The sequence below is a fragment of the Helianthus annuus genome, chromosome 16 (assembly GCF_002127325.2).
Source record: "Helianthus annuus cultivar XRQ/B chromosome 16, HanXRQr2.0-SUNRISE, whole genome shotgun sequence".
NCBI classification, from domain to species: domain Eukaryota; kingdom Viridiplantae; phylum Streptophyta; class Magnoliopsida; order Asterales; family Asteraceae; genus Helianthus; species Helianthus annuus.
Genome location: NC_035448.2, coordinates 133416983 through 133443197, shown reverse-complemented (window position 1 = coordinate 133443197; position 26215 = coordinate 133416983). Strand labels below are relative to the sequence as shown.

The window sequence follows — 26215 nt, the reverse complement described above, 5'->3', positions numbered from 1 at the left end:
TTCTTTGGGATAATTTTTAAACCAGTTACCGACTTGTTAAAAAAATATGCATTCCGATGGGGAGAGGAGGCACATGACGCTTTTGACCGGCTCAAAGGAGCTTTGTCCTCAACCCCAGTTTTGTCATTGCCCGATCCTACTAAACAATTCTTGGTGGAAACAGATGATGCTTCGGCGAGTGGGCTAGGGGCGGTTCTAATGCAAGAGCACGACCGGGTTTCATTTTAAAGCGAGGCTCTCTCCCCGAAAACAAATGTGTTATCAGTATACGAGAATGATTTGCTCGCGATCATAGTGGCACTATTATCTCATCACGGACCCGTTTATTATTCGCACTGATTAGAGAAGTCTCAAACATCTTTTGGCCCAAAAGGTGACAACTCTATTGCAACACAAATGGCTCGTGAAACTCATGGGCTATGATTACAACATCGAGTACAAAAAGGGTCTAGAGAATGTTGTGGCTGACACCTTATCACGGGTTCAGGGTGCCACATTATTCACTACTGCCATCTCACAAATAGAACCTTTATTATTGCAAAAGGCTACGGACAGTCAAGCCCATGATATTGAGGTAAAAAACATTATACAAAAGCTTAAAAGTGGTGAAATTTTGGCTAGATTTAAATGGAATGGGAGGTGATTAACCAAAGGGAATCGTATAGTGGTTGGGGGAGACGTTCGCTTGCGGGATCATGAGATTGCTAAGACTATTTTCACAGGTGGGTGGTCACTCAGGAGTTAGGCCACGGTTCAACGAGTGAAGGGTCTTTTTTAGGGAGTTTCAAAGATGGTGCGAAAAATTGTCCGTCAGTGTGACGTGTGTATGCGAGCTAAGCATGAAAATGTTTCCTCGTCGGATCTGTTACAACCTTTACTAGATCCTGACACTATTTTCACATATATCTCAAGGGATTTTATAGCGAAGGTCAAGGGTAAAGATGCTATATTTGTGGTGATTGATCGACTCACAAAATACAGTCACTTCATGACATTGGATCACGTACCGGTTCTCTCCCAAGGAGGTAGCACATGTGTTTCTTGATAATGCCTATAAGTTACATGGGTGTCCTAACTCTATAATTTCTGATCGCGATCCTATCTTTTTGAGGTTGTTTGGACGGAGTTTTTAAGGGGTGTCTGCCAACTTGTCCATGGCTTACCACCCATAGACGGATGGCCAGATGGAGGTGGTTAACAGGTGTTTAGAGGGTTACTTGACGTGCATGGTGATGGAGCGGCCTCATTCGTGGGTTAAATGTAGGCTTGTAAACGAACCGAACGTTCAGTGAACCGTTCATGTATCGTTCGGTGGGAAATTCGTTTATGTTCGTTTATATAGTAAACGAACAAACATGAACAATTTTTTCCGTGCATTTAATTAAATGAACGAACACGAACAATGTTTCGTTCGTTCATTTACGTTCATGAACGGTCGTTTATGTTCGTTTGAATTCGATCGTTTATGTTCGTTTATATTCGTTCGTTTATTTAATTCTTTAACTTTATATATTACTAATATTAAGTTTAAAACAAATACTAAATTTAAAATGTAGAAGATTTTCTTTACTATTTTGACTTTCCAATTTCATAACAATCTTTATATGATATTAGTATTTGATTTCTAAATTCCAATTTAAAAAGATCTTTTCTCATATGTATCGTTGATTAAGGTTTTCATTGTATTTAGTCTTTTTTTTCCTCTACTACACATACATCTTTGAGAATAGTTCCATCGCATTGCAAGTAAGTAGTTTCTTACAACCAAGAAGGTGAGTACAATTGGGTTTCAATATTGTCTGCTGCTACTTGGTATACTAGACTTTTAAGATGATTGAAATCATTTTTTTTTATCTCAGGTATACTAGACTTTTAAGATGACTGAAATCATTTTTTTTATCTAAAAAATATTGGTATATTAGTTGTGGAAATTGGTCCTTGTATAGAAAGAATAGTAAGGTTCTCCTTGTTTGGTGATTAATTCTGATGGTTTTTTTTTTTTTTTGTTATTTTGTTTAGAGATGTATTTTTTATATAGGTGTTGATTTTGGGTAAATTACTTGTTCTTTGTTGCTTCCTTGAAATCCTTATTAGCCTTATATAGGTGTTTAAAAAAATAAATAATATGATTGACTCAAAGAATTGCAACAACCCACAGGTCCATGATTAATTGTTGAAAACTACAAAATACATATGGTTTTAATTTATATATTACACTGTTGAAAGGTTTTGATATATTCATTTGTACATCTATACTATATAATAAAAGAAACCAATAAGAAGACACATGTCATTCATTGAAGCCATCTATTTTTTATAGATAATTAATATCAATTAAAATATAATTATAAAATTAAATTTAAAATAAATTTAAACAGAGATAATATAATATTTTAAAATAATTATTAGATTTCAAAATTATTTATCCTGAAAATAACAAAAGATATACACTAAATATAAATTAATATAATGTAAATGATTTATTTATTTTATTAAACTAAAGTAGTTAAGGATAGAACATATTTCAAATTTTTTTATAAGGGGTAACCAAAAATATTAATCAATGTTTATTGGTTCTATACTTTTATTTTCGTGTTCAACTCTCAACTCAAATATGGTAATCACGATATTTACGTGACATTTATAAGAACCATCACCGTAATCACCTCATCCATCGTATATCGAGTATAATCGTTAGTTTTTTTAAAGATATAAATTTTTATTAGATTCATTCAATCCATGTAATAAACGAGGTTTTTTAAAGATATAACATTTTAATTTTTTACTATACAAAATTACATTTATGCAACTCGTGTAATACACAGGGTTTTTAAAAATATAACTTTTTTTATTATGTAGTAAATAAAATTAGATTTATTCAATCCATATAATACATAGGGTTTATAAAGATATAACTTTTAATTGTTTGGTATTATTTTGTATATAAAATTATATTTATTCAACTCGTGTAATACACGAGGTTCTAACCTAGTTTAGTTATAAAATTATTGAACAAGTGACCTATAAATGTTGACATTTAGAAAAAATATATTTTGGTTTTGGATTTCGATTTTTTAGAATGAATACAATTTAAAAAAAAAAACTATTTTTTCTTCTTTAGGTTATCAAGCAAGATGTCTGATTATCAACTCCCTTATGATGATATAGAATTCCAAAGAAGCAAAGATACTTCAACTATGGAAGAGATGCCCAATATTGATGATGTCATTGTAGTTAATGATGAAGAAGAGAATGCACATGTAAATGAAATAACTAATAGAGTTGAACAACAAAACAATGATGAAGAAGATGCCCCATACACTAAAAGGAAAAGAAAGAAGACATCAAATGCTTGGGTACATTTTCATACAATAAGTAATGCAAGTGGAAGCGAAGCCCCGCAATGTATACATTGTGGAGAGAAATTAAAGAAGCTCAAAGATGGAACCACCACACCATTACTCAGGCATATTAACACTAATTGCCCGAAACTAAAAGCCGTCAGTAAAGGTCAGTTAAAGTTAAATGCTGGCTTTGGAAATTCAACAGAATCTTCATCATTGGTTCAAAATTGGAAGTTTAGCAATGCTAGGATGAGTGAGGTTATTTCTCATATGATCATGGTTCATGAATTGCCATTTAATTTTGTTGAGTATGAATTGTTTAATGTGCTGATGAAAGAAGCTAATCCGGCTTTTAACAAGATATCGCGTGCATCAATTCAACAAGATTGTATTTCTAGTTACGAAATTGGAAAGAAAAGAACCCAGAAGCTGTTAAACACCGTCAATCATGTGAGCATTACAACTGATATGTGGACATCAATTCAAAATATCCATTACATGGTAGTGACATGCCACTTTGTAGACTCGGAGTTTAATCTTCACAAATCCATATTAAGTTTTGTTGATGTTCCGCCACCGTATTCTAGAGTACGTATCTATGATTGTTTGTTCAAGTGTTTAAAAGATTGGAATATTGAGACGAAAGTGGCCACTTTGACTGTTGACAATGCTAGAACTAATGACGTGGTAGCTCGGAGGTTAATGGAAAATTTAAATCTTCAAAAGAAACTTGCTATTGATGGACGTTTGTTTCACGTGCGATGTTGTGCGCATATTCTTAACTTGTTCGCCTTCCACAAACCTAAAATAACCCGTAAAGCCAAGGTCAAAGGCGAGTGTGTGAAACAGAGCTACCATGAAACAACGATGTTGGAACAATGATACTGGAACAATGACACTGGAACAAAGAACTGTATCTGAAGATTAACCGGCTCAATCATGAGAGCTATGCATTTGAGTAGAGAGATAAATTGAAATTTGAATGTGGAGCCAAATTCATATGTAGATATGAGCGAGAGAGATTTGAATGTGGAGCCAGATAATTATATCTTATTTATAGGATTAGAATTAAAATATATATGGTTTGAATTTTGAATATGGAGCCAGAATTTTGAATTTTGAACGTGAGAAGAGGTTTTTTGAATTTTCAATTAACATCAGTACTTTAATATAAACGATCAGGGCAGACCTTTGAGTATAAGGCAGACCAAGGCAGTGGTTTGATGTGGGCCAACTTTGAATTTTAAAGTCCTTTAATATTAGGCTTTATAATGTAATAATGAGATAAGAAAAGCCTTGTTGGACACCCTCTCCTGCTGACACATCAGCTTTTCTTCTGTCACTTGGATTTCTCCTTTTATAGAAAGTATAGATAGATTGCTAATATTTATGTAAATATTAAAAAAAATGCACTTATTAGGTGTTGTGTCTTATAATTTTTGTATAAATATTGAAAATTAAGAATATACGTGAGATAACTAAATAATATATAAATATCGAGACTATTTCGTAGTTACTTTTTTCTTTTCAACCAAATCGAACACATGTAGATATTGTTTTGGTTTATTATCACTTTTTGTTTTGTTTTTTATTTCGTTTGCTATAGCATGTACTGATACTGTGACAAATCGAACTGATACCGACTTAATTCCTTTCACTTCTCTGTTGTAACACGAGAGGGAAAACATCCATATTAGACAAAAGGCATTTTGTGAATGGTGGGAAGCATGTACCTCAAATTTTTATCTTGCTTATTTAATTGTTTAATTATTATAATATTTTATTATTATAGTTACTTTTAAGCATTTTGTTTTTCGCTTGTAAATTTTTAAGTGTCTTATAAAATTACGAGTGTGCTATTGCAAAACACTTATTTTGAATATACCGATGGGACAAGCATATTCTTTATCTATGATTTGATAAAGGAGAAAAGGACTATGTCGAATGGGTCAAATATAGTTAGTTATTTTTTTGTTCTTTACCGTGATGAACAGAACCTATATACACTCCAAACAACATCAGGACCAATACATTATGTGTTTTTATGGTTTTCTTGACGTATCGCACTAGAGTATTTTTTTGTATCGTAAGCAATACAAATGTCAATAACCGAATTGATAATAGCCGAACAACATCGGTACCAGTACTTGTATTCGCTTTTTGGTTTTAGACAAATGTATGATATCCCGGACCCCTGTGGACATATCTTTTTTGGTTGCTATACCGTGTGTCGGAATCGTACCTGAAGTGTAATGAACCAAACGTGGGATGACCTACTAGTATATAACTAAAGTTACTTGGTGTTGCTACACTTAATTATTTGTTGTATTTATGTTATTCTCAAAGGGCTCCTTTTGTAAATTATCATTGTATTTATACATGCTTCTGCTGCCCTATTTGGCAGGCAAACAATTAACAATTATGCTTGGCATGCAAGCCTTTCAATAAGGACTCCTAAACCGACTCAAAGACAAATCCCTTTTAATAAAGGTATATCTAAATTTTAATAAAATACTTCAATAAATGTCATATGGCATTTTCTCCTTCAACCTAAGAGTTTCTTTTTATTTTATTTTATCTTTTATTTTTTTCAGTTTATTTTATCTTTTAAATAATTAGTCTTGTGCTTAATCTTATATATAATTATTTATCTATACCTTTATTTATTCTAATATTATTGGTTATAACCAAACCATAGATCCATGTTTTAACATAGCATGATCGGAGGATAGCATAGGTTTATCATGGATAGTTTAGGATTATTATTATTATTATTATTATTATTATTATTATTATTATTATTATTATTATTATAAACAAATAAATTCTACATGGTACATATATAAGATCCGAATATATAATGAAAGTATGATTTCATTAATATTAAAATGTTTCTTTTCCCACGATGTCTTAATTCACATTACTATATGTAAAAGTCTGTTCTTTAATTAAATATTTAAGGCAGTGTATATATACATGGACATACACTACAAAATCTAGAAAGATGTTTAGAATGAAGGGATCAGATGAAAATTTTAAGCATATACCCTTTACTACCAGTATTATAAATTGGATTATGCATAAATAATCAATGTTTTGGTAGCCAGAATATAAAATTGGAGCCTTACTTAGGGTCTTGGTATCTGTGACGGCTAACATGTTTAGTTGTGGTTAATGATCGGTTGTTGTTACTGTTTCGTGCCGAAGAAAAAAAGTACCTAAGTTTTTTATTTGTCATATTTTCTATGCTATTTGTGGATAATATTCGTATATCATCTTATTATATTTTTTTCTTTAAAAAACATTGCTTATCATATCATTATCTACATTAACAAAAAGGGTGGCCGGCAATAGTGTTTTCATGGGATTGGTGGAGTGGGGCAGCACATGGCATCCACAAAATCTTTTTTTCTTTTTTCTAAATTACGATTTTACATCGTTTAAATTTATACTTTTACTATTGGTTTTATTCTTTTTTCCTTTCAGACAAATTACAATTTTGTCCTCCGTTCAGATTTACAGCTTCGCCATCATTTTTTTTTATTTCTGTCAAATTACTATTTTGCTTCAATGTAATATAGCCATGCCATTGGTTTAGTTTTTTTATACACAAATATGTTAGTGTTTCGTTTTGTTTTATTTTACTTTTTTTATGAAATTATGGTAATGCTTTTTTTTAATTTGTTGACTTGGTGTAATTTTTTTTCGTGCCAGACAGCTGCCTAACATACGCTCATTTGTCATGAAAAATAACAATTTTGCCCACAGTTTAAAATTATAGTATTTTCATCATTTTAGTTTTTTTAGCAAAAATATGGTAGTGTTTTTTTAATTGTTTGACTGGACATAATTTTTTTTGACCGTGTTATGAGTAGGATGTACAAATAACTGAAACAAACACAGATATAAATGTTAATGTTATGAGAGAAAATTATTCGGCTTAATTGGCACGCAAGCCTTTCAATTTGAATAGTCAATATTAAACATTCAATTAAATTCAAGCAATAAACAAATTAATAAACTAAAGTTCCTGCCCAAGTTATATTATCAACATATTATTATTATTATTAGCTTCTTCCCTCTTAGGATTTTCTGAACCATCCGTGGGCCAATACGTGATCAGTTTATCTAAGAAAGCTTCATCACCTTCTGAAAAGTGTCGTCATCTTTAAACGACACACACGCTTATATTCCGCAAAGAGTTCTGGATCAAATCAAGAAGAGGCTGCAGCAATGCTAGTATCCCGAAAGCAGAAGAATTACAAACTGTTGCCTGATGTTAAGTCTGATAAAAAAGCCAAATTATCCAATGCTTTCAAGGCAGAACTAGACAACATTGAAGCTATAAGGATTTTAAGAAAAGAGAGCACAAGAAACTAGAGGAAATCAGAGATGATATTGCAGATGAAGAGTATCTATTTGGCGGTTCCGAAATTGAACACCGTCACTACAGTTATAAAAAGCAAATATATGAGGTCGTGACACGATAACATAAACATGTATCGGATGCCTGATGCTTATGATCAACAAGGTGGTGTTGTTAATCAAGAGAAAAGATTTGCTCTAGCGCTCGAAAGATGGAGATAAGATGAACCCATCTGCTGAACAGGATCATCAGATTAGAAAAGCAACAATAAAGTTTGGGTCAAAGAACAAAAGGCAGCCTGAAAACTACGGTTTTGTGTTTGAGGACCCGAACGAGTTCATAAAGGGTCAATGTGTTGATGATGAACCGTATCAAGAAAAATCTATGGCAAAATCAGCACACAAGAAGAGGCTTTTGGCGGACAGAAAAACATTACCTATATATTCCTATCGGGATTCATTGCTCAAAGCTGTCGAAGATCATCAGGTTCTTGTCATTGTTGGTGAGACTGGCTCTGGGAAGACAACTCAAATACCACAATATCTCCATGAAGCTGGATACACAAAACGTGGGATGATAGGGTGCACACAACCGAGACGGGTTGCTACTATGAGTATTGCTGCTAGAGTTTCTCAAGAAATGGGAGTCAAACTTGGGCATGAGGTTGGCTATTCGATACGTTTTGAAGATTGTACTTCTGACAAAACGGTGCTTAAATATATGACTAATGGCATGTTACTACGAGAAATTCTTAGTGAACCTGATCTTGCAAGTTATAGTGTAGTGATGGTGGATGAGGCTCATGAGAGGACATTGTCAACTGATATCTTGTTCGGTTTAGTTAAGCATATAGCTCGCTTTCGCCCCGACCTCAAGTTGCTTATTTCAAGTGCCACCCTTGATGCAGAGAAATTTAGTGACTATTTTGATTCTGCCTGGATTTTTAAAATTCCCGGAAGGCAATTTCCCGTAGAAATAAATTACGCTAAAGCACCAGAAGCCGATTACTTGGATGCTGCAGTTGTGACAACTCTTCAGATTCATGTTACTCAGCCACCTGGCGATGGTGACATCCTTGTCTTTCTCATTGGTCAGGAAGATATTGAAACAGCCGAAGAGATTCTTAAACGCCGGACATGAGGATTAGGGAGTAAAATAGCGGAACTGATAATATGCCCGATTTATGCAAATCTCCCTACTGAACTTCAGGCTAAAATATTTGTACCTACTCCTGTAGGGGCCCGCAAGGTGGTCCTCGCCACTAATATTGCAGAAACATCATTAACAATTGATGGTATTAAATACGTGATTGATCCGGGTTATGTTAAGCTGAAATCTTACAACACTCGTACGGGAACAGAATCATTACGCGTTACACCTATCTCAAAAGCATCTGCAAAACAACGGGCGGGTCGATCAGGATGAACAGGGCCTGGTAAGTGCTTTAGACTGTATACTGCTTACAACTATTTTAATGATTTAGATAATAACACGGTCCCAGAGATCCAACGAACCAACCTCGCCAATGTCGTCCTCAATCTAAAGAGCCTCGGGATCCGTGACTTGTTAGATTTTGATTTTGTGGACCGACGACCAACTAAGGCATTACTGAAAGCTTTGGAACTATTGTATGCCTTAGGTGCACTCAATAAACACGGTGAGTTGACAAGAGTGGGTAGAAAGATGGCGGAATTTCCACTTGATCCAATGTTGTCCAAGATGATTGTTGCATCGGACAAATACCAGTGCTCAGATGAGATCATTTCAATTGCTGCCATGCTATCGACGGGAAGCTCCATATTTTATGGTCCAAAAGATAAACGAGTTCATGCAGACAATGCGCATTTGAATTTTCATATGGGTAATGTTGGAGATCACGTAGCACTGCTTAAGGTTTACAATTCGTGGAAAGAGACAAGCTTTTCTACTCAATGGTGCTATGAGAATTACATCCAGGTGAGGAGTATGAAGCGTGCCCGAGACATAAGGGATCAATTGAAGGGGCTTTTAGAAAGAGTTGAAATCGAGTTAACATCAAACTCTGGCAATTTGGAAGCAATTAAGAAGGCCATAGCTTCAGGATACTTCCCTAACTCAGCAAAGTTGCAAATGTATGGTTCTTACAGGAGCGTTAAACATCCTCAGACTGTTTATATTCACCCCAGCTCGGGTTTAGCTCAGGTACTTCCAAGGTAGGTGGTATACCATGAGGTAGTGGAAACAAGTAAGGGGTACATGAGACAGGTGAGTGAAATAAAACCCGAGTGGCTTGTGGAAATTGCACCTCATTATTATCAACTCAAGGATGTTGAAGATTTCGCATCAAAGAAAATGCCACGTGGACGAGGTCGGGTTGGCATGAAATGTGCTGCTGTCATCTACCCATAGGTATATCCAGATACAAGCCTGATATAAACAAGAATGTTAGATATAAAATGATCTTTTCAACGGGTCGGGTCGGGTTGGCATGAAACACATTTTGTTAAAAAAAAAAAAAAGTTAATAGTTTCTAAATTAAAGACTTGTTTTTTTAGATATGATACCAAAGTTATATTATGATCTGATATGGGAAGCTTTTTGCTTTGAAAATATATATGTTCTGGTCAACGTTTGACCCAGTTTCTTTTGAGCTAATTTTTTACGTGATTGACCGGTTAAAGTAACACATAGCCGATCGATCAGGTGATTAATAAGTAAATGAGTCAAAATTGCCACCTCAAACAAACATGAATGTACAGGGGGCTAACCTGAATGACATAACTCCCACGTTAACTCACGCGTAATTAGTCTTGAGTTTATCTGTTGGCAAACATATATCAAGAAATTATACGTTAGATTAAGGAAGATAAGATAAATTTCACATTTTCACATGCCTGGTAATATATTATATATCCCAGCCCAAAATAGGACAAAGATGGTATACGTCGTCCCAGAACTTCTAAAAGAACCCGGTTGCAAACCTAACAGAAAAAAATTGTAAATACCATGTTAGTGTTTTGTAATTCGCGTTTTGAAACAAATATTTGTGACTTGTCTAATGTGCGCTTTTTGAACAAAAATCACTTCCATGCATTTCAGCGAATGTCTAATGTGCGCTTTTTGAACAAGTGATTTGTTTAAAGATTCTAAAAATTAATGAGGTCCAAAAATAAATAGATCTATAATCAAACATTAATTTTGTAAGGTCTTTCGCATGCAATTTTCTTCATCTCCATTCCTTTTTTAACTGCATTGATGAAGAAGCCGATGACGTGCAGTCTGCAGATGGGAACTATCGGAGTTTAGCCGCTGGCAGTGGTGGAGAAGAGGGAAGTAGAAGACAAGTTATTGACACTACGAAGATTTACTATAGAAGTGTACAAATTTGTTTAAAAAAAATAATGTTCTACACCAAGAGAAAATTACAATAACATGTATACCAAACAAAAACAATCCAAATAACTTATGTTTCCATGTCCATGGAATAAACAAAGATTCTCGTGCCTAATGATCTCGCTTAGACTGTGCCGAAACTCTCTTGGGTGGCAGCTTTCTTAGAATGAACAGCACCATAGCCGAAGGGAGGATCTCCGTTAGCTGTTGACCAACCGACACAATTAGCGTAGAAAAAAATTCAAAATCAAGAAGTCAAATGGGAAACCTGTAATTTTTTTTTTTTTAAATTATTATGGCTTACCATGTAAAAGATCAAGTTAAGAACAGGATGACCAAGAGCATCTAATGACACCTCTGAATTAGAAGCTGATAAAACATTCTGCAGTTACCAAAATTAATATAATGCTTATCAATAGATAAAACAATATAGAGGTGGCAATTTCGACCCGTTTAGTTATAAACGAATCCATTTAAATTTTAGTGATGTCATTGACTTTTAGAAATGCTTATATAGAACAGATTAGATTAGATTAGAAATTAATTCATGTTACAAATCCTCCTAAATCATTTTTTGTTGGAGAAACTATAATATTATTAAAATACGTAATAATTGTAATTAACGATCTATGAAAATCATATACTTTTACGAAAGTGTTTCAAGATCACCCAACACGCCCTGTCTCAACCAACACCAAAAGTATACCCATTTTGATCCATTACCCAAACCCAAAAGGGTATCCATTTTGACCCGTTATCAAACACTAACTTGAGAAGTTATAGGTGAGGAAAGTATACAGAAACTCACCACAAAGCATCTTGCAATGAAAAAGGTACAACATATTGTTGTCACGGATCCAACCTACAAAATTAGCACATTTGAAATTAAATATTTAGACAACTGTATTAAAAATATTTTATTTGCCCATTGTTCATATGATTTATATACAATATTATGCTATATAAAAAATAAAGCATACATATAAAGTATAAACTGGTATAAGCAACCACCAACCTCATGAAGTTTGTTCCTTCTCCCTTTAGAGTCTATAGGGAAACCTCGCAGCATGTTATATAATCTAAAGGCGTTGAATATAAAAATAATCTATGAGGTTGACAAGACGAAGAAAGAAACTTGTAACAGATTAATTAATAATACATGTTAATATAAGCCTGCAAGATTCACCTTCCTCCATATGATAAGAATCCCACTGCTGCCACGAATGACACAACTGCAGAATACAGCAGAAATGAGCTACAAACCAAAGTTGTAATATATTTAGGGTGGTGTACCTATTTGCACACCCATTTGCCTATTGGCACACCAAAAAAGTGTTTTTTGTCTTATATGAACACCCTGCAGTGTCGAGCTGTGGCCAAAGCACGGCGTTTTGGTCCGGTCAACCAGACAAAGACTGACGGGTCTGTTGACCGGACCAAAACGCCGAGCTTTGGCCGCGTTTTGGTCCTGTCAACCAGACAAAAGACTGACACCCGGTCTGGTTGACAGGACCAAAACGCGGCCAAAGCTCGGCGTTTTGGTCCGGTCAACAAACCCGTCAGTCTTTGTCTGGTTGATCGGACCAAAACGCCGCGCTTTGGCTACAGCTCGACACTGCAGGGTATCCACATAGGACAAAAAACACCTTTTTAGGTTGGCTATCTACACACCAAGTGTGTAGATAGTTTGAGCCTATATTTAAACATAATCGATGATGTATATCGACACAATTTTTTCATTTAAGTAACTCGGTTTGTATGAGCTTGAAAAAAGAGTCAAGTGTCGATCTCTAAAACACAAGTTTGTGATATTAAACAATGAGTCGATAACTACACTAACCTGCAATAAATAGCTTTCCCGCATAACGAATCGAGCTGCTGTCATCTACCCAGAGATATATCCAGATACAAGCCTGATATAAACAAGTATGTTAGATATAAAACCAAAATGATACTCAAATGGTCTTTAGTTAAACATGAATGTGTACAGTGTACGTGTAGCTAACCTGTATGACATAAACTCCCACATTAACACACACGTAAGTCGTCCTCAGTTTATCTGTAGGCCAACTTCTAGCCTGCTTATTATAAAAACAAAACAAGATTATATCAATAAATTATATTATAAGAAGACTGATGAAGATAAGATAAATTTAACAGTTTCACATGCCTGATGATATATCTCAGCCCAGTATTGGACAAGGAGAGTATACGTTGAGAAAAAAAGTAGTCCCGGAACCTCTAGAAGCACCCAGACGCAAACCTAGCAACAAAAATTTGTAACTATCACGTTATTGTTTGGTGTTCGCGTTTTAAAACAATTTTTTTGTGACTTGTAGTTGCATTTTATAAGTTTTTATTGTTTCGATAAACTAATTATCAGATTCAACATGCTCGCTCACCTTGGGATGCAAATGTAACACTTGAATATGAAATCCAAACACAGCCGCACGCACTGCAGAAATAATAGTGACATACATACATGTTACACGATGAAGATGGTAACCTAAAAAAAATAATAGTTTGATGAACTAACTCTATGGATTGGATTATACCTCCATACACGATGAAATGCATGAGGTGGAAAGCCTTCTGTGTTGTCCAACCGTATTCAGGCACTCTGATTTGAATCCTTATTAACTGAATCTGTAATGACAAACCTATATATTTAAACCGATGCGTTCAACCCAAAAAGCAAACGTTTATTTTTGTTATTATTCCAACAGGTGAAAGTCGTCAACAGACACAAATTCAACAACTAAAAAATGTTTTCAATCACTTGATGATGCTCGTAAAGATTAATCGCTTAAAATTCGCAAAGAACATTTGACTAACTACGTGTTTAACTACCTAACTCCTTTTTTTCATATGTAACATTTGTATTCCTAAATAGACCATGTGACTTGATCATAACATATTATATATAACGGATCGTAATCTCTATTTAGCAGAACCCAAACCTATATATGTAGAGTTAGATGACGTACAAGAGCTATGGCGGATACGAGGGCATAAAAACCACAGAGAGTGAGGAAGATTCCATCCTGCCAATTCTTCGATCCGTCTATTTCTTGCCACCAACTTGACGATGACCACACATTGATCTTCATCGAAGACGGGCCTATTGGTTGATCCAACTACAAACACACTGATTTCTCTTTCACGGACAACCGACAAACACACACTTTTGGAATTCCAATCCTGTTTCTGATGAGTAAACTATTAGTAGGAAATATTTTGAATGAGAAAAGTGCATAACAAACAGAGTGATGTGCTAACCACCTTCTTCTTCTATGTCAACGGTCTACTTGCCCTTACCTTAGCATATTCAAATATAATAAAACAAATTAAAATAAAGAGTGAAAAGTCAATGAAAATGAGATCCCGTATATTGTGTTATCTGAAATCCGAAAATGAAAAGAAAATTTAACTTATAATAAAAACTACAAATAATATAATGCCATATAACATTCTCTTCTTTAATCCTCATAATTCTTTTATTGATAAATTTTTTAAAGAGAAAAATGCTCGGATAGTCCCTGTGGTTTCGCCTATTTTCACCTTTAGTCCCTAACTTTCTAAAATTACTTGAATAGTCCCCAACTTTTTATTTTTTGTTCCCGGATAGTCCCTGAGTCTAACTTCACTTTGTTTTCTCTGTTAAGAGGGTGTGAAATGACAAAAATACCCTTTCCTTAAAAAGGCGAAACCGCAGGGACTATCCGGGCATCTTCTTCATTTTTATTTATAAAACCCCACCATCACACTTCATCTTCAACCTCAACTCGGTGGTGGGTCGAGTGACGGCAGTGGCGGTGGTTCTGCGCGGCAGAGAACTAAAGGTGATTGGAGAACTAAAGGTGACCGGAAAAGATGATGGATGTGGCAGTTCAGTGGTGGTGGGAGATGCTCATTGGTGAGGTTATCGGAAGGGTCAGAAAGTCAGTCACGATATAAGAGATGTTTCAAAAAAGTTTCAATGGTGGTTGTGGGGAGCATCGGAGGTGATGAAGGGTCCGATGGATTTTTGGAGGTGGTGATTATGGTTTAACAGGGGTGTGACGGTAGGTGAGGAGGTGGCAGAGTAATGGTGGTTGCCGCTTTTGTCGGCCCGGTGTTGCTGTCTGAGACTGTGAACGGTAAAATTGTTTGTAAAAATTTTGTGGTCGGTGATGTTGTTCCTGATGGTGGCTTTAACTTCAACCGATTCAAGGTCGGTCTTGTTGAAGTAGGGGGAGATTTATGTACGGCAATCAAAATATGTTTAATTTATGTAGTGTTGCAGGCATCAATCTGTTTTCGTAAGGTTCATTATTGTAGTGTGGTTGAATTGAATGAATGATTTGGGGGTAGCAGGGTGGCGAAGGTGCAGATCTGGTGATGTAACGGTGGGTGAAGGTTGAAGATGAAGTGTGGTGGTAGGGTTTTATAAATAAAAATGAAGATGCCTGGATAGTCCGTGTGGTTTGGCCTTTTTAAGGAAAATGGTATTTTTGTCATTTCACACCCTCTTAACAGAGAAAACAAACTGAAGTTAGACCCAGGGACTATCCGGGAACAAAAAATGAAAAGTTGGGAACTATTCAAGTAATTTTAGAAAGTTAGGGACTAAAGGTGAAAATAGGTGAAACCACAGGGACTATCCGAGCATTTTTCTCTTTTTTAAATTTAATAAACTATAAATTGATATTATTTATTCTTATCATTATTTGTATTCTAATAATATTTTATTAACTTACCAACAATATTATTCTGTAGAGACTAAACACATTATATTTTTTAAGTTTTCTAAAATTCTAATTTTGATGTTAATCAATTATTACGTAATTTTTTTTAACTTAATAATATTGGCTTAGAAATAAGACTATGAGTATATGTAATATATTAAGGTGTTAGAAATAAGACTATAATTATATGTGATATATTAAGGTGTAAAGAATGTATTACGTTATGTAGTATATTTTCCTAAGTATTACATGTTAGATTTTAGATTTTAGAATGTCATATAATATTAACTGATTATGTATTATTAATTTTTACTATAGTAAATTAACTAGGTTATAACCCCGTGTATTACACGGGTCGAATAAATGAATTTTATATAATAAATAATAAAACAATATATCTTTAACAACCTGTTTTATTGCACGAGTTGAAGAAATATAATTTTATATTTTTAAATAATAAAAAGTTATATCTATAAGAACCATATTGTACGGGTTGAATAAATATAATTTTATATACCAAATAAAAAGTTATATCTTTAAAACCGCTTGCTTTACACGAGTTGACACTAGTACACAAGTAACCATTGACGGGGTTCAATTTTGTTTTTAGACGCGGTAATGCACATAACCCCGTCTAAATATACACACACAATCAGGATCCTAACAAAATATCCTTTACACACTAATAAAATTCGAGTCTTTTGATACGAACCCTGACTTAAAATATGCTTACATAGCTTTAGATGGTGTTTTACAAACCCTGACTTAAAATATAATTTAACACTAATAAAAATCACGTCTTTCGATACGAACCCCGACTTAAAATATGCTTACATAGCTTTAGACGGTGTTTACAAACCCCTGACTTAAAATATAATTAAAAAAACCCATTTTAAGAATGATACGATGGAGATATATATTATTTAAATTTTTTAAGTATGATATGGATAGAGATAAAAGGCCATGTGTCCTAGTTGTAGTAAGTTTGTAATTAATTAGGATAGTAGCTTAGGTTTATAAATATGCAAGGTTGAGTTTTGAATAAGAAAAAAAGTTTGTTTCCTTTTGGTGCTATAACGTTTATTCTCTTTGATCAAAGGCTGTAAGCAAGAGTATTAATTGGAGTTGTGCGTCACTTGTGTAAACGACCTCAGGTTTAACAATCATCTCCATCAAAATTCTACATTTTTTTAACCCATCATTGATAACCATCAAGAGTTAAAAGGTTAGTAATTTTGTAATGATATTAATGTCCTGTTTAATTGTAGAATCATAGTAATATATTTTTTCTTGCTTTTACAAAATTATTATATATGTGTTTTATGTGGTGGATGATGAATCTACATTGATGTGATATAATTGTTTTATTGTCGTCTGTTATGATTTTATTGTGGTAAATTTGATTATTGAGATTTAACTGTTTTATTGTACATAATAGTTGGTGTTACTTTGTAAATGGTAGGTTCTAGCCCCGTGAAAGAAAAGAATAAGGTTTAATAGTGGACATATAACTTATGTATTTTAGGTCAAAATGATTTAGCTCTTCCCCATTAATACATCATATAGGATCAAAACAAACAAACCTTTTGAGATTAATATCAAAGATAGATTTTATATGGAATGAAGGCTTGCCAGCCACCTTTACTACATTCACACCGCCCCTGCGAGTTGCACTTGAGCGAAGAATATACATACATATATAATAATAATAATCTTTTGTTCACACAGTTTGTAACCAATTTGACTTTGCTACCATATATGAATTGGGTACCCTCCTGGGTTTTCGTGATCCAACTATCATTTCGTTATCTACCAACATCAGGTGTCAACGTTAATCCATATTTATTTATTTATTTTATTATTATTATTATTATCATTATTATTATTATTATTATTATTATTATTATTATTATTATTATCAATGTAGATAAGCCCAAACTTTTATTTATTTTATCTAAAAACGGCATTATCTCTTAGTGGTATATTGTGGTAGGATAAGACTTAGAGACCATTAGGTCTTGGATTCGATCAAATTTCATAGACAATTCATAAAATCGAAAAACATGCAAGTTATTTATTAGTTTTTGGTCGAAACATATATAGACTTTTGTTTCTATTAGTCGTTTATGTGTATGTATGTGTTTGTTTTTATATTTTGGATGGACACATGTTTTAAAAAGTAGCAACAACTGAAATTTTAATTTCCGAACTAAAATCATTTAGTCACTGCTAATTTAATAAAAATTTAAAACTAAAAGTGGTTGAAACAAAAATTGGCCACTCGATTTATTTGTAAATTTTGATTTCAGATGGATCGTGACGATTGGATGTACAAACAAAGTCCTGTAAGTGCAAAATATATACTGGGTGTTCAAAGTTTTCTTAAGGCCGCCGAAGCTCATCGGGTTCGGGTGAATGCCGAAGATCAGCTCATTTTTTGTCCTTGTGCATCGTGTAAAAATTTTCAGAAACATGATATTAAAGAAATAAAGTTTCATTTGTTGAGAGATGGTTTTGTGCCTGGATATACTTGTTGGTCAAAGCATGGGGAATCGCTTTCAAATCGTGGCACGTCGTCGTTCAATGAAGACAATGATCAAACATATAACAACGAACAAGATACTGATCAAGAAAATGACGCTTTAAATGAAGACAATGACAACTTCAATGAAATGTATGATGATTTAGAGACTAATGTTGGTGATAATGGGCAAGAAAAATTAAGGAAATTACTTGAAGATGAGTTAAAACCATTATATGTGGGTTGTAATAAATATTCCAAACTTCGTGCGGTTTTAAGGTTGTCTATCTTGAAGTCAACACATGGATGGAGTGATAAGAGTTTCACAGATCTATTAGTGCTATTAAATGACATGCTTCCGGAAGGTAACGAGTTACCACTTTCATCATACCAAGCAAAAAAAATGATGTGCCCAATGGGATTGGAAGTTGAAAGAATACATGCATGTCCAAATGACTGTATGTTGTATAGAAATGAGTTCAAAAATCATCATAAATGTCTTAAGTGTAACGCATCTAGGTATAAGCGTAAAAGTGAAACAGATGAAGTTGACGATGATGTGACGAAAAATGGACCACCGGCTAAAAGTTTGGTTTTGAACATCAATCGTGTCGTGATGAATTACGTTATCTACTTTTATTATTAAATGCAGTGTTCGATATGATTGGTGGCTTGATCCTGGTCAGTCACGCTCTCAAGCGGTGGTATTCAGCAGGTGGATTTTGGGGGTGTGACAGATTGGCATCATCTCTTTCTTGAAGGCTCAGAAATGTTTACGAAAGGGTCATACTGCCATTTTGGCACTCGTTACTGATGCATCGGCGAAAGAGAAAAGGATAGAGGATATTCCAGTTGTACGCGAGTTTCCTCAAGTGTTTCCTGAAGATTTACCTGGTTTACCGCCTCATCGTCAAGTCGAGTTTCAAGTCGAGCTAGCTCCAGGAGCAGCACCTATAGCCCGCGCACCGTACCGTTTGGCTCCAACTGAACTGGAAGAATTGTCAAAGCAACTACAAGAGCTCTTGGATAAGGGCTTTATTCGTCCAAGCTCTTCGCCTTGGGGAGCTCCAGTATTATTCGTGAAAAAGAAGGATGGCACTTTCAGGATGTGCATCGATTACCGCGAACTGAACAAGGTCACAGTGAAGAACCGATATCCTCTTCCACGCATTGACGACTTATTCGACCAGTTGCAAGGGTCGAGTTACTACTCCAAGATTGATCTAAGGTCTGGTTATCATCAGCTGAGAGTCCGCGAGGAGGACGTCTCCAAGACAGCATTCAGAACTCGCTACGGTCACTACGAGTTTCTAGTCATGCCATTTGGGCTTACGAACGCGCCTGCAGTTTTCATGGATCTTATGAACAGGGTGTGCAAACCTTATCTTGACAAGTTCGTCATTGTCTTCATCGACGACATTCTGATCTACTCCAAGAGTCAGGAGGAACACGAGCAGCACTTACGTCTTATCTTGGAACTTCTTCGAAAGGAACAACTGTACGCCAAGTTTTCAAAATGCGACTTCTGGCTTCGTGAAGTCCACTTCTTAGGCCATGTGGTGAACCGGGATGGGATTCATGTCGATCCATCCAAGGTAGATTCGATCAGGAACTGGCCTGCACCGCGTACACCAACGGAAATACGCCAATTCTTGGGTTTGGCGGGGTACTACAGACGATTCATTAAAGACTTCTCCAAGATCGCGCAGCCGCTTACTATGTTGACACAGAAAGGTGTTACCTATCGTTGGGGTAATACACAGGAAACGACTTTTCAGTACTTAAAGGATAGGCTTTGCAGCGCACCTATTCTCTCATTGCCAGAGGGCACGGATGATTTTGTAGTCTATTGTGACGCATCGATACAGGGGCTTGGTTGTGTATTGATGCAGCTGTCACACCCCGATCTCCACGTGTCACCGGTGGGCCCGGTGTGGGGTACGTGACGTGATTGGCATCGTCATAGACAATCAACACAATATAATAATGCACAGCGGAAGCAGAATAGATACATTTCAACTTTAATTAAAATGACATAATAAACATCATAAGTAGTTGAAACGGATCCACAGGCGGATCAAATAAAAATAAGAATAAATTGTTCAACAGTTATTTGTCGTCCGAGCTTGCGAGACTATAGTGGACGCTCTTAGGAAACAGCCAGCCTATTTCGTATAGTACCTGCACTTAACCTTTTTGGGAAAAATACGTCAGTTTACACTGGTAAATACAAGTCGACTGACTCATTTTGAAAATGATTGAAAATTGATTTAAATGCACAAGGCATAAATATTTTTATTAACTTGGGATATTTATGCAATATAAACTTGTGAACGATTTACATGTACCCGTACTTATGGTGGCCCGGGATCTGCTGTCCGGGCTAAAGATTAAATGACACACCACATTAAAGAGTTATACACGCCGGGTGTACGCCTACACCCCGTGCTCTGGTCGTGGCCATCTCGTAAGATAATGCCAAGGATATCCGGGACACGGTCAATAACCCCCCAAAGCCTAAAGTAAGACAAGACTGTTTAAACGAGTCGCACAAGCTATTCAAGACTGTACACCCATAAGGTGCAGGACTTGTGCGCCCGATCAAGCGGTATTTTAAATACCGTACCCCAAGCCCGTATAGGGAAAATAAGTCAAAAATGTATTTACCTGAGCAAGTATGAATCACAAACAGTAAGTGTAGGTAGCTTTTACTGGGCCTCCTAATCTGGAACAAAGGTTTATAATAACCTATTAGATTCCTAACGGGTCTTTTATTTAAGCTTAAGCTTTGACCGGTTAGTTTTAAGGGTGATACGGTACAAGCGCACGATTAAGCGAAAGACCGGATGGAATGCGATTTAGACCCGACAAGTTTGAATACTTGTATAATATGGGTATACTAAATACATTCTGGATTTTGAGTTAAAAATGATAACGTTTGACCCGTTTCGGTCAATTTACGCAAACTAGTTACGTAAACCGAACCGAACGCTAAAAGGGCGTTACGGGTAGGCAAAAGAGTCAAATGCAAGTTCCCTGAGATAATATGCTTTAAATATGATATAACATCAGTAAGTTATGTTCTATATTGCCCGAAATAATTTTAAACTCAATTTATGCCTTAGAAGGGCATTTTGGTCATTTAAAAGATTATAAAAGAGTCATATTAGAAATCTGAGTTTCGGGTCTGGTTTATACAGTAAATATACTCCATTTAACATATCATAACAGTAGGGTATGATCCATATACCAAACTTAACATTTAAAAATCAAACTATGCACCGTAGGGGTATTTTAGTAATTTCACAAGGGCTAAAAATGCCAAAACTGGAAATCTGGGTTCATATACTTATACTTACTGTTATTATATGAAAATATACCAATTACATCAGTAGGTATGAGTCTTATATGTTTAAAATGAGTATAACGCTTACTATGCGTTAAAAACGCTTAAAATACGATTTAGAGCCGTTTCCGGGTTTTCAAAAGAAAGCTGAGATTTTTATATTTCCAGAATGCTCAAAATAATTTATTTAACATATAAAATCAGTGGAAAAAGGTTTCGGGTCAAAAGAATGTATAAAACTCATTTTATGGCTTAAACGGTCAAAACCGGCATAAACCGAAATAACTTAGCGATCTAAGATATGATCAGCCAAAAATTAAATAAAAATCATCTAAAATCCCAAAATATTATATAACATCAGTGGGTAAAAAGTTTTGTATCAAAACGTGGCTTGAAATGGGTTATATGCGAAATACGCCGTTTATTAAACATAAAGCTTTATTTTTACGCTATTGGCCATAAGTCAAAATCTGGACCACCAACTGATCCGAAATTTTCGGTGCAAGTTTATATATTAGTAAAAAAGATTTCTACTCTTTCATTTTTCCAAAAATCATGTTTTATATCAAAAAGGGCAAAATAGTCAACTTTTAAGCATAATCGGAAACATGCAAATGAATCGGCTAAGTATAGACTCAAGCAACAAAAATTCCAGAGAGTCCTACCAAAATAAAAATGGTTCAAAATACTCTCCAATACAGATCTCAAACATGCATGTACGAATCCGAATCGATAGTCTACGAAAAAGTCGTTTTACAAGACTTTCGGTTCCGATTCGTATTTATACTAAAGATTGTCGAGTTGATGATGATAAAACACATTCTTATATATATCATAAGTTATTTATGATGATCAAACAGATTGCATGTCCTATATATTACCATTTAAGCTTATTTTTGCAAAAACAACTTCTGTTGACTTTTTAGAAACAAGTTTGACTCGACAATTAGCATGCATAAAGTGGGAATCAGTGAATACCCTTTTGAGGGTTTGTTTCCCACATAAATACCAACATATATGTGGTTTCAATTTGAGAAATGACTGAGTAAAACTCGTTTAATCAGAAAGTCAAAGTATAAGAACAATCAGTTTGACTTTTAGCAATAATCAAAGCATGAACGAATTTGAGACTGATATAGAAGCTTACAAAGGTCCTATTGATGCTTAGTTAACACTAGGATGTTGCCTTGACGTTCAGAAATGCTCCAGAAGTCTTGAGAGTGTTCTTGCAAGTTGAGAGCTCTTGTTCACAAATGCAAATGCCAAGGAATGGAACTTTTGATCTGATTTATGGAGGAAATCAGAGATTGAGGATAGGTTACTGTTGCCATAGGCATGCAAGGGATTTAATTGGAGCATTTGGAGGTGCTACCAGCTGTTACACACTTCAAATTCGGACCAAATTTGCAATTTTCGCGAATTTCTGTTACTGGGCAGGCCATGCGGCCCGCTTAAGGCAGCCCAGGCGGGCCGCCTGGGGTTCTACAGGTCCAAACATTTTCAAATGTTGGCAGTTTTGGTCCCTGTCTTCGCACGCGAGGTTTTGGCTGCTTATCTTGACTCGTAAACCCTAAATCTTGGTTTTTAAGAACCTTGGGACATTTACCAACATGGTAATGTCCTCGGATAACTTTGCGCTCAACCGAAAAGCCATGAAATTCAACGTTGACGCTTTTAGCCCCTCAAGTACGGTTTTGGCCATAACTTTCTCATACGTTATCGAAACTTCACGAAATTTTTACCACATATTCTAGTGAGTATATTTTAGCATTATAAAGCTTCGGGTCTGCCAAAAGTTCACTCAGAGGTATAAATTCAACATGTTGACACTTTTGGCCCCTATAGTTTGTAATTCCTCACTTTTGGGCATTTTCCGCTTCGTATGATCCATGAACCATCCGTTTAAGGTTATAAACATTATGTAGGGTTATCATAGAGTCTATTTATCCATTGTTGACACTTTGGACCCTTACGTTCCATAGTTTTCACCGCTTGTCACTTTTAGTCCCTCTAAAGTTTGTTTTCACATACCGGAACCTTATGACACGTGTCAAGACATTATTGGACGAAATTTTTCGAGGTGTTATATCCTCACCCCCTTAAAAGAAATCTCGTCCTCGAGATTTATTGAAACAAATGGGGATATTTCTCTTGCATCGTGGATTCCACTTCCCACGTGTATTCGGGGCCTCTACGGGCATCCCATTTGACCTTTACAACAGGTATGTGCTTCCTTCGAAGCTTTTTCACCTGTCGATCCTCAATCGACAAAGGTTTTTCTACGAACTTCAAACTCTCATCTATGTGTATGTCTGTATGCGGTATAACCAGTGATTCGTCAGCGAAACACTTCTTCAAATTACAGATGTGGAACACATTATGAATAGCGCTAAGCTCTTCAGGCAAGTTTAACTTGTAGGCGACTGACCCGACACGTTCGATAATCTCGAAAGGTCCTATATATCTCGGGCTTAGCTTGCCTTTCTTTCCAAATCGCATCACACCCTTCCAGGGCGATACTTTAAGCAATACTTTATCACCTACATCGAAGTGAAAATCTTTGCGCTTAGGATCCGCATAACTTTTCTGCCTATCCCTGGCAGCTTTCAAACGATCGCGAATCTGCACGATCTTGTCTGTCGTTTCAAAAACGATATCTGGTCCAGACAACTGGACATCCCCAACTTCTGCCCAACAAATGGGCGATCTACACTTTCTACCGTATAGGGCCTCAAAAGGCGCAGCCTTTATGCTGGAATGGTAGCTATTGTTGTAGGAGAATTCAATCAGTGGTAGGTTCTTATCCCAACTACCACCCAAGTCGATCGCACATGCACGAAGCATGTCTTCCAAAGTTTGAATAGTACGCTCACTCTGACCATCAGTCTGAGGATGATAAGCCGTACTAAAATTCAAACGAGTGCCCAACGATTGCTGGAAACTCTTCCAAAAATGCGACGTATATCTAGTATCTCTATCGGAGATAATAGATATAGGTATACCATGTAGCGCTACAATCTTATCGACGTATAATTGAGCCAACATATCGGAGCTATACGTCTCCTTGATGGGTAGAAAATGAGCTGACTTAGTCAGTCTATCTACTATAACCCATATGGTATCATTTCCCTTTTTCGTCTTTGGCAACTTGGTGATGAAATCCATTGTCACCATTTCCCATTTCCACTTGGGAATTTCAGGTTGTTGAAGCAAACCTGACGGCTTCTGATGCTCAGCCTTGACTTGCGCACAAGTCAAACATTTAGCTACATGCTCAGCTACTGACTTTTTCAAACCAATCCACCAGTAGTTTGCTTTCAAATCCTGGTACATCTTATCAGCTCCAGGATGAACGGAATATTTAGAGCTGTGGGCTTCCTGGAGGATAACATCCCGAAGTCCTCCATAAACTGGAACCCATATTCGTCCGTTTAGTCGTAGCATTCCATCTTTGTCGTAGGATAACTGCTCCTCAGTTACTCCTAACTTCTCTGCAGGATAGTTAGCTTCCAACACAGCTTCCTTCTGTGCAGCTAACACCCTTTCATTCAAATTATTTCTTATTTCAATGCGCTTGGCATTGATTCTGATTGGTTTCACCCTTTCCTTTCTGCTTAAGGCGTCGGCAACTACATTTGCCTTGCCTGGATGGTATCTTATCTCGCAGTCATAATCATTTAAAGTTTCCATCCATCGCCTTTGACGCATGTTCAATTCCTTCTGATTGAACAAGTGTTGAAGACTCTTGTGATCCGAATAAATTATACACTTGGTTCCGTACAAGTAATGTCTCCATAGCTTCAAAGCAAATACCACTGCACCCAATTCCAAATCGTGGGTGGTGTAGTTCTTCTCGTGCACCTTGAGCTGTCGAGAAGCGTAGGCAATGACTTTGCCTTTCTGCATGAGTACACAGCCCATGCCAGTATGTGATGCGTCACAATACACCACAAATTCTTCTACGCCATCGGGCAATGTCAACACTGGAGCATTGCTCAACTTCTTCTTCAAAATATCGAAGGATTCCTGCTGCTTAGGGCCCCAATCGAACTTAATCTTCTTACGAGTCAACGAAGTTAGGGGCGCAGCAATTCTTGAAAAGTTCTCGATAAATCGCCTATAATATCCTGCCAATCCGAGGAAACTGCGAATCTCGGTAGGAGTCTTCGGCTCCTGCCAGTTCATGACTGCTTCTACTTTAGCGGGATCTACTTGGATACCACGCTCGCTTACTACATGTCCAAGGAATTGGACTTCTCGAAGCCAAAATTCACACTTCGAAAATTTGGCATAAAGCTTCTCTTGATGCAGAAGTTTGAGAATACAACGAAGGTGTTTCTCATGGTCAGCTTGGCTCTTCGAGTAGATAAGGATGTCGTCAATAAAGACGATAACGAATTTATCTAGATAGGGCTTGCAGACACGATTCATGAGATCCATGAATGCGGCTGGTGCGTTAGTGAGCCCAAACGGCATCACTAGGAACTCGTAATGTCCATAACGAGTCCTAAACGCTGTCTTGTGTACGTCTTCCTCCTT

General features: G+C 35.9%; 2 protein-coding genes and 1 pseudogene across 7 annotated transcripts in view; 2 read left to right on the top strand and 1 right to left on the bottom strand.

The window, feature by feature from the left end:
- The first annotated feature begins 412 nt into the window (after positions 1-412).
- Positions 413-10109, top strand: LOC110919627 (annotated as a pseudogene).
- A 943-nt stretch (positions 10110-11052) lies between these two features.
- On the bottom strand, positions 11053-15428 carry LOC110916906 (tobamovirus multiplication protein 1). Of its 6 annotated transcripts, XM_022161556.2 has the most exons (13): positions 14842-15428; positions 14365-14400; positions 14070-14289; positions 13638-13728; positions 13485-13537; positions 13253-13345; positions 13089-13160; positions 12923-12995; positions 12269-12314; positions 12098-12161; positions 11891-11944; positions 11387-11464; positions 11053-11286 (listed from the first exon to the last, which is right to left on the bottom strand). In XM_022161556.2, the coding sequence occupies exons 3-13, from the start codon at positions 14190-14192 to the stop codon at positions 11194-11196; spliced, it is 840 nt and encodes a 279-aa protein (XP_022017248.1). In that variant the 5' UTR covers positions 14193-14289; positions 14365-14400; positions 14842-15428; the 3' UTR covers positions 11053-11193. The 6 variants fall into 6 exon arrangements, with proteins under 6 accessions (XP_022017248.1, XP_022017247.1, XP_022017249.1 ...); XM_022161555.2 differs by lacking the exon at positions 14365-14400; XM_022161557.2 differs by lacking the exon at positions 14365-14400 and having other exon boundaries at positions 14070-14283.
- Positions 15170-26215, top strand: part of LOC118488249 — a 37608-nt gene continuing 26562 nt past the window's right edge. Inside the window, exons 1-2 of the mRNA XM_035985507.1 lie at positions 15170-15295; positions 18119-18922. Of these exons, the coding sequence (XP_035841400.1) occupies positions 15170-15295; positions 18119-18922 (930 nt within the window). The remainder of the gene's footprint in view (positions 15296-18118; positions 18923-26215) is intronic.

What these genes read in the sequence shown, in the direction of transcription:
- LOC110916906 (XM_022161556.2), bottom strand. Translation starts at nt 14,192, where the DNA reads ATGAAGATCAATGTGTGGTCATCGTCAAGTTGGTGGCAAGAAATAGAC. An exon ending in GCATTTCATCGTGTATGGAG is followed by an intron (nt 13,538 to 13,637) that starts GTATAATCCAAT and finishes TTATTTCTGCAG; the next exon opens with TGCGTGCGGCTGTGTTTGGA. An exon ending in GAAGGAACAAACTTCATGAG is followed by an intron (nt 11,945 to 12,097) that starts GTTGGTGGTTGC and finishes CTAATTTTGTAG; the next exon opens with GTTGGATCCGTGACAACAAT.